The sequence below is a fragment of the Austrofundulus limnaeus genome, unplaced genomic scaffold, assembly GCF_001266775.1.
Source record: "Austrofundulus limnaeus strain Quisiro unplaced genomic scaffold, Austrofundulus_limnaeus-1.0 Scaffold801, whole genome shotgun sequence".
Classification (NCBI taxonomy): domain Eukaryota; kingdom Metazoa; phylum Chordata; class Actinopteri; order Cyprinodontiformes; family Rivulidae; genus Austrofundulus; species Austrofundulus limnaeus.
The window spans coordinates 77,480-87,198 of NW_013953203.1; the positions used below are offsets into that span (position 1 = coordinate 77,480).

General features: G+C 36.9%; 1 protein-coding gene across 4 annotated transcripts in view; it reads right to left on the reverse strand.

Moving 5' to 3' along the window:
- The window catches only part of cacna1g (calcium channel, voltage-dependent, T type, alpha 1G subunit), a gene marked incomplete at its 5' end in the record, with an annotated part of 89,231 nt that overhangs the window by 77,472 nt on the left and 2,040 nt on the right, over nt 1-9,719 (reverse strand). The window contains 1 exon segment of one of the 4 annotated variants that reach the window (XM_014028712.1): nt 3,879-3,944. Coding sequence (XP_013884166.1) covers nt 3,879-3,944 — 66 coding nt within the window. 4 annotated transcript variants of the gene reach the window in all.

The window sequence follows — 9,719 nt, forward strand, 5'->3', positions numbered from 1 at the left end:
GTTCCTATGTTTTAATAGTTTTTGAGCTATAACCATTTTAGTATATCCAGATACCCCCTTTTCAGATGAATTGGGGGTCCAGGGAGGGGGCACTGATGGGTGGACCTGATGGATAGAGCTTCATCAGAGCTAAACAACCAAAAAAATCTGAAGCTCCTATGTTTAATATTTTTGTATGTCCAGATACCGCTTTTTCAGATTAATTGGGGGTCTGGGGGAGCACTGATTGGTGGGCCTGTTGGATCGAGCTTCATCAGAGCTAAACAACCAAAAAAAATCTGAAGCTCCTATGTTTAATATTTTTGTATGTCCAGATACCGCTTTTTCAGATTAATTGGGGGTCTGGGGGAGCACTGATTGGTGGGCCTGTTGGATCGAGCTTCATCAGAGCTAAACAACAAAATAAATCTGAAGCTTCTATGTTGAACAGTTTCTGAGTTATAAGCGATWTTGCATGTCCTGACACCCCCACTTTGAAAGGAGCCCCCTCCTCAAATACGGGGTCTATCGTAAAACTGGCCTGGCGCAGACTCATCTACAGCCCTGCCAAATTTCATGTTGATCGGTGCAGCCATTTTTGTGCTACGGTTAACCAAAAATCACTGAAAAAATATAAATAAATAAAAAATAAACTGTACGAAAACAATATGACTCCCACTTACGCTTCGCGTGTGGGGGGGGGTCATGATAAACAGTACGAAAACAATATGACTCCCTCTTACGCTTCGCGTGCGGGGTTCTTAGATAAATAAACAGTATGAAAACAATATGACTCCTGCTTAGGCTTTGCGTGCAGGGGTCATAATAAAGTAACACCCTTAGGTTTTTATTTCATCATTTTCTGGGAATGGGTTTTACTATATAAACAATGTATTTACCATCTAAAATGACAAGTTTGCTCAATGTTTGTGAACAAGGGTACAAAGAAATTCCAAGAGGTAACAAAAGCTTCAACTTCTCATAAAAAAATTGATGTTCACATTAGTCCATCAGGCTTCACTCGGAATCTACAAAAGGCTTTGGCCTAACTTCAGTGAGCAACCATATTTTTAACCAACATATAGAAGTTCAAAGCTCTGGAGCATGTGCATTACAATATACAGATTACCAGTGTCAATTATAGGACATATAGGGACAAGATTTCCAACTATTTTCTTTCTTGATTTTCATAAAAAGACAACCTTTAGGCTACTTACTTGTCCTTTTTTTTCCGTTTTCACTTTATTTTTAGCCAGACACAAAACCATTRTAAAAGAGGGTGATATTTGGCAGTGCCAGTGCAGAAGGTGGTAAGAATGAAATGATGGATGGAGCTCTGCTTAGGGCTGACCAGAAACTCTAAGGTTACAAATGAATTTTGCTTATAAAAGATGACAAAGTGAGTCACAGCAAGTGTCAAGGACMGTTATCTCTTCTATGCACACGTGTGCTCAATACTTTAGTTAGTCTCAGCAGCAAGTGAACCATGAAGGAGGCAGGTTAGAGGACTTGCAGATAATGTGATACATCCTCTGGCAGTCACATAATAGCCCTTTTTACCTTTGTTAACATGTAGGACTTTAACATGATATGGAAAAGTCTCAGTCTAATGTCACTATACTAATAAAATCCTGTCTTAAAAATAAGTTTAAAATAAAAACAAACACAAAACATGTTTTTTATTTAATTTACAGCTGCATTAGGTTTACATGCACTCATCATGGACTTTAATGTTTAAAAAAATTGAAGTTTTTAARGGTAGATTGAACTGATCATTTCTCTATACCAATGGTTGGATGATTACGCAAGTTCAATAATTTTTTTATTTTCTTGCCTGCATATTTTTCTCTTATCTACACAGTGTCAAAAAATTCATATGGGCTCAAAAATACAAATAAAAACAAACAAACAAAAACAAACATGCATGCACATAAATCTTTTAATAGCTGTTTTTAATGCCTGCTGAAACACCAGTGAAGACAGTTTTACATCACTATGGTTTCAGAAGGTGACAAACAGGAAAGAAYCTCCTGCTCCAAAAACAGCACCTTCAAGTGTGACTAAAATTTGCAGTTGCCCACATGAACAAACTAAATGCCTTCTGGAGAATTGTAATGTATGTATGTATGTATTTATTTATTTATTTATTTATTGAACGAGCAAAAGATTGCGCATTATGCCGCAATGGGAAAAAATTGTTTCAGAACTCAAGGTGCGGCTTTCAAACCAAAGAATACTACAGCATCTAGCATGCACTGTGGTGGCAGAATGGTGCAGTGTTAATTTTCCCCCTTTACTCCTGATTAATTGCACAAAGTGGATGGAATAAGGAAGGAGGACTACCTCCAAATCATTTGCCTTCTCACAAATTTAAAGCTATACAATTGAAATTTTAACTTAATTGGGTCTTCCAAGGGGTCCATGATCCAGATACAGTATAAACTGTTTCTGAATATTTTTGWATTTTGAAATGATCTTTCAAAAGCCTTGACCTCAACATGCATGCCGTGGTGACTGTATAAAAACTTGTAAACTTCTAATTACAATTAAAATGCTGGTGCTGTCAATGAAGCGTTTTTAATGAAAGTGCTACAGATTAGTAATGTGCAGACACCTTACCATATCACTGTTATTACACATGTTCCAATGTTTCTAAACAGCTTCATTACTAAAATTCAATGCTAGAAAATAGTAATGGAACAACAAGAAAAATTGTATAAAAGGGAGTAAATTATTCATACAAAAATAAATGCAAAAATGTTTTTTCTATGCATAAAATTACTTTTTTTCTAGTTTGTATGTACATCTGTACCAACATGCTTGCAGATTGTCCTGCTGCTCTTCCTTGTTAACAATAGGCTATTTATAAGTTAAGAAAACTTCAACCCTGATTTGGGTTATAAAATTTGGAAATTTTATATAAATACATTGTCATTAATTTACACATTTGTTCACAACATAGAATATACATTTAGGCCTTAAATGTAACTTCGGCTTTGGATAAAAAAAATTAAGACCTACTTGTGGCTTTTAAAACTGACCTATGGACAGTTTAATTGCGTACCATGGCTAATACACAGTTAATGTATAGATATTCAAATAACCACTCTTGGCAACAGCAAAAAAGCAAAACAAAGATTTTATAAAATGAGATTGGTAAGAGGAACATTAAGTTTTTGTTTGATAATTACAAGTCTTTTGTTAAGCCAACTGTATCCACAGCTGTGCATGTGATGATCAACCAAACCAGATAATTCTGATAATCATTATTTTTGGTCAGACTGCTTATGCCTGTTTGTGCCATCAATTGCTAAACTAGTTAAATAAAATGCATCTAGTCAAAATACTTCCAAAGAGTTGCAGAATATTTGTCCTCATATCAAAGAGCCAGGTATTTGCTCATTTAGGCAAATGTTCATCTTTTGGACTAATTATACACACTTGAGAAAGCAACGTCCATCCAGGCCTTGGAAAAGCTCCCATTCCGTACTCTATTACAGTAGATTGGACTGGCACAAGTAAAGATCAAAAAACTTTGGAAAAGGAAAACAAAAAACTAATTTACTATAAACCTGAAGAAATTAATCAAGTCAAGATGTCCCTCAAAGACATTTGTAGCAAAGCTTAGCTTTGACCTGCCTGTTAGTACCAACATCACTGTCAAGTAAATATGATTGTCAAATTAACTATGCAAAATGGCCCCAGAATGTTATGCATCATCCATCATGAACAAATGTTTGATGAGAGGTCTACGGCATTGCTGCAAAGCCTTTGTAGGGAAGGATGAGAGGATAAGGTGAGGAATAATAGCTGATGTTGTGAGGAGAGTGGAAGTGGAGATAAGGTGGTTAGTCAGTTACATAAAGAGAAGGAGGGAGGAGCAGCAGTGCTGTACATACCCCTGAGTCTACAGGCAGCTGAATTAGGCTCAGCTGGGCATGCAAGTCCTCCCGCTTGGACATTTCCTATTAACGGAAGTGGTCAGACACAGCCGGGCAGGAGAGGGAGATGCATACAGGAAAGGAGGTACGGAGAAGAGAGTCATAACCACAGAGGTAGACAAGAGCAAAGGGAGAGAGTTAGAAAAAGAGTCACCCAAATGAAATACTTGGACTTCATTGTGCAACAGATCATACTGTAGCTCATATGATTTGTTGCTCTCAAGATCTTGGGGAGCTTGAGCAACTTGAAAAATAGAGTGGAAAATCAGAAAATCAATGGAATTGACATGAAGGAGCTAAGTTTTACCTTTTGGATTATCCTTGTTAATGTGTGAATTGCTTTGCTCAGAGGCAGATAGAGAAAAAGCATAACGCATATATAGAATGTGCTTCTTCTCAAAGCATTCTTTGGATGCACACACTGACTTCTCTTTATTAGTACATTTTATTAATCAGAAACCAGTCTTGCTTGCACTCTCTGCAGTAGACACCCTTTACAGAAACAGTTAAATAAAAGATGTGCAAAGTGAGTACATGGTAGAAGAGAATATGAAAGGGGATGCACGTTAGAGAAAGTTCAACTACAAAAATAAAAGCAGCAATATGAATGTTAACAGTGTTTGTGTCTGTGTGTCTCTTGGCACCGCAGCCGTACATGTCTCCTGGCTTGGCCCACATCATTCAAGTGCCCGTTACTTAGCAACCTTGACGCAAGGAAAGTTTGGCTGACTAAAAATAAACTTGGTGTTTGCTGAAAAGCATGCAAAGTTGAAAAAAAAAGGAAGAGGGAGAATTGAGCCAACAGCTTTGTGAAAATGCAGGACAAAGGGAAGGGAACATGTATTTTTACGCATGGTTGTTTAAGTGTATATAAACACGTCTGTTCTAAAGATCTATCTTTTCTTGGAGCTCAGTTATGATTCTTCCTAAGATGCAATAAATTCTATATTTTTTGATATAAACAAAATAGCATATGACGGTGAGGTGAAAGCATTTGCATACTAGCCTAGCAGATGGCAGCAGAAGCAGCTTTCTGGAAACTTGTACCATGCATGTTTTTTGGACTGTAGATGAAAAATGGAGCACCTGGAGAAAACCCACGCATTCACTGGGAGGACATGCAAATTCTAGACAGAAACACCTTGCTGGTGCGTATCTCCTGTGGCCACTGGATAAGAGATAAAGCTCACAATCGCCAGTCCATCATAGGGCCACATAGAGACACACAAAGCAGACAATCATTTACACACACACACACACACACACACACACACACACACACACACACACNCACACACACACACACACACACACACACACACACACACACACACACACACACACACACACACACTAATATTTACGGAGTTTAAAGTCACCAAATAATTCACTCTTGGTTTGTGAGAAAGAACCAGAATACCTGGAGAAATCCTACACATGCAGGACACCAAACTCCACAATAAAAATGCTAGCGTTGTCTCAATAACTGTTTTTCTCAAACCAAGCACAAGTACTTCAGTTTGAGTAAGAACCTAAATGTTACACAATTACTTTAAAATCACATTTCTTTCATTGAGAACAGAGGTCTGCAACCTTTATGATCAAAAGAGCCATTTCTGCTACTTGCAGAAAAAGTATCCAGGCAAAACAAGCTACAACTGTGATTATCTGTGTAGTGGTCCATGGGTCTTTTTGAGGTCTTTTCGGAAAACTTTACGGCCGGTGGAGGTGACATTATAAAACTAAAAAATATATTGTGAATTTTATTATTATTACTTTTACAAATCAGGTCTTAATGAAAATACCATATTCATGTTAACATGAAAAATACTGTTAATAGTTTATACCAAATTTCATAAAAACTAATACAACTGAATTATTCAGGCATTTTTTTCTAATTCTTCTTATTATGTAGTCTTTCTTTCAACTTGTATAACTTCCTTAAACATGGAACTGACAAACCTTTCACTTAAAATGTAAATTGTAACTCATTCAACTGAGTATCCAGTGGTGGGCACAGATAACCAAAATATTAGCTTCACTAACATGTAAACCGCTACACAAATTTCTTAGTTCTGCTAACAGAAACGAAACATCCTGCTGGGATGAGCTGCTGCTGAATTCTCGCGAGAAGGTCTGCGTAAGTATGGCAAAGTGCTGGTAAGCGCAACTTTTTTTTTATCTTTCTCCCAGACAGAACTCCGTATTTATAAAAACAAACAAAAAACTTAATGAAAGATCATAAATATCAGTAGATATTCTAAACTGGAAGCGGAAACTTTAGAAAGTTTGGAGCATTTCATGGACGAGTGTTTCGACGTGTTTGTAATGGGTAGATCAAAACAAACTTCTGCTACTTCCGCGTCTACACCGAAGAAGCGTACCCACTCGGAGTGCTCGGCGAACTCCTCAACAACAACTCCGGATAAAAGCATCACCGGAATTCTGGAGTCTATAGACCTGAGGCTAACTAGCCTGGATGGCAGACTCGCCTTGGTCGAGGTCCTCCATAAGGAGTTCCAGAGCCTGAAGCTTTCGCTAGAGTTTAGTCAGAAACAGGTAGAGTCGCTTGCTTCAGAAAACCATCAGCTGAGGGAAACCGTGAAGCAATTCACCGAGAGTATGACGCTGATGTCTGGAGATAATAAAAAAATGAAGGAATCCATTCTGGATATCCAAGCTCGGAGCATGCGGGACAACCTTGTTTTTTCCGGTATTCCTGAGCAGGCAGGGGAAGATGCAGAGGCCTCAGTTCGTCATTTCATCCAGCATAAACTGAAGCTATCGAGTGACATAGAGGATAAAATCATGTTCCACCGGGTTCATCGGCTTGGAGGTAAGAAACCTGACAGCAAACACCCTCGGCCAATTATTGCCAAATTTGAGCAGTATAAACAGAAAGAGCAGGTTAAAAGTCGAGGCAGGGAGCTGCAAGGAACGGACCTCAGTGTAAATGACCAATTTCCAAAACAAATCTTGGATAGGAGGTGCGTACTGTTTGTTCCCTATTAGAAAGAAAAACATCAGAGAGGGCAGGAGAGCTACGTTAAATGTAGATAAACTGTATGTTAATGGTCAGCTTTTCAGAGACCCAGCATTCACTCCATGGCTGTATTAAATACATCAAGGTTGATGAAATTTTCAATTATTATTAATCTTATTTACCAGTTATAATTATATGTAAAAGCACAGCTCGGTTGGTGTGTTACACATCTGGTGGAGCACGGTGTATTGGCACTTTTCTTGAGGAAGAGGGGTTTCTTTTTTGTTTTTATTTTTCTTTCTTCTTTTTATTTGTCCATCGCTACATCACTTTATTCCTTTCTTCTCTTTCTCTGTACATTGCAACAATGGTTTGCACACGGGCCCATACACACCCATGCATCAGGTGTACACATACTTCTTAAGGAGACAATATACAGTATATTTAAAATTTCAAATATTCAGTAATCACAGATTATATTTCCTGGGTCTTTTRGTTTCTGTGTTAAAGGGTGCTGTTTAACTTTGCTTTTACAAATACAAGGATGGGCACATTAAGATTTACCACGTGGAATGTGAACGGGGCCAGTACCCAGAGGAAAATGTACAGAATCTTTAGTCAGCTTAAAAGACAAGACAGATGTCTTATTACAAGAGATTCATAAATTAGCTTCATCTGTGAATGATCTTAAATCTTCTGAGTTCCCTAATGTATTCTCAGCCTGCTATAAGTCAAGACAAAGGGGGGTAGCAATATTAATACATAAAAATATTAACTTCACAGTACTAGACACGGTTATAGACCCAGAGGGTAGATAAATTATAATTAAATTATCTATACTTGATCAAAAACTTTGCATTGCTAGTACGGTCCAAATGTTGATGACGCCTCATTTTTTCATGGTTTCTTTTCTGAACTATCAAATCACCTCGACTGCTCACTGCTTCTAGGAGGTGACCTCAGCTTTGGACTAGATGAAAAAATAGACAGGCTGAATGCAGAAGGAACTCAGCACAGTTGGCAGTCGATAAATACTGTTAAACAGTACATGAGTGATTATGGACTTTGCGATGCATGGCATTCTCTTCACCCTAACAGCAAGGAATATACCTTCTTCTCACACGTTCATCACTCTTTCTCTCATCTAGATTATTTCTTAGTCAATATTTCATTACCAACCAACATTTCAAACAGTGAAATTAATCCTATTGCTGTTAGTGATCACGCACCAGTTTCTTTAACTCTAGTTAATAGGAAAGAAATACCAAAAAATATAAACTGGAGATTAAATACATCACTGCTTGAAGATGAACAGTTTATACGATACTTTAAAAAAGAATGGTCATCATTTTTAGAGTAAAATGATTTACCAGGTACATCAGCATCTACTCTTTGGGAGGCAGGGAAAACAGTTATGAGAGGCAAAATAATATCATTCTCAACAAATAAGAAGAAATCTGAAAATAAACGTATTCAGGATTTAGAGGAATCCATTAAATTGTTAGAAGCTCTGCAAGGAGAAGGGATAGAGCAAAAAATACAGAAGTCAAAACTAGAATTGAATGAAATTATCGACAAAAAAAATAAATTCTTGTTACAAAGACTTCATTTAGAAAATTTTGAACATAACAATAAATCAAGAAGCTTCTTAGCTAACCAACTTAAAATAAATACAGAAAAATCAACTATATCTGGTGTTAAAGACATAACTGGGAATACAACTTACGATCGGGAAGAAGTAAATAGTATTTTTATGCAATTTTATAAAAATCTATACACCTCACAAATAAATCCATCAGATGAGGATATTGACTGTTTTTTGGAAAAAGTAATACTTCCAAAACTATCCAGTAGTCAGTCATCAGAACTAGACTCTCCATTGACATCAGCTGAACTCTGTGAAGCATTAAAATACATGCCTGATAAAAAAGCTCCTGGACCAGATGGTTTTCCAGCAGAGTTCTATAAAAACTTCTGGAATATCTTATCACCTGTATTTCACAGAAWGCTGCAGGAGTCAGAGGAACATGGCAGACTTCCAGTACACATGAATTCAGCCAACATTAGTCTTCTGTTAAAACCGGGCAAAGATCCTGTATCCTCTACCAGTTATCGTCCTATTTCCCTTATTAATGTTGATCTTAAAATAATCTGTAAGGCCCTCTCCAAAAGATTCATAATTCATCCTGACCAAACAGGTTTTATAAAAGGAAGGCACTCATCTACAAATTCACGCAGATTATTTAATTATTAGATTATTCTCACAGTAAAAACATTGGAATGGCTATTCTGTCTTTAGATGCAGAAAAAGCATTTGATAGAGTAAACTGGAAATTCTTATTTGCAACCCTGCGTAAATTTGGTTTTGGAAATTATTTTATGAACTGGTTAAAAATCTTATATAGCTTACCAACAGCATGTGTTAGGACAAATAACTTAATTTCTTCTAGATTTTTTCTTCAGAGAGGCACCAGGCTGGGATGTCCACTGTCCCCCTCACTGTTTGCTATTTTCATTGAACCTCTAGCAGCTGCAATCAGGCAAACTGCAGATATTAAAGGCATACAATGTAAGAACATAGAACATAAAATTAGTCTTTATGCTAATGATGTCCTACTTTTTCTTCAATCTTCAGAGAGCTCTCTATCTCAGGTTATTGATTTAATAAATTCCTTTTCAAGAATTTCTGACTACTCCATAAACTGGTTAAAATCTACAGTTCTTCCAATAAACTGTTTTTAACAGTTCTCTTAATACACGACTGCAGTCAGGTAATATTAAAAATTTGGGGATTAATGTTTCTCATAGATTGGAAG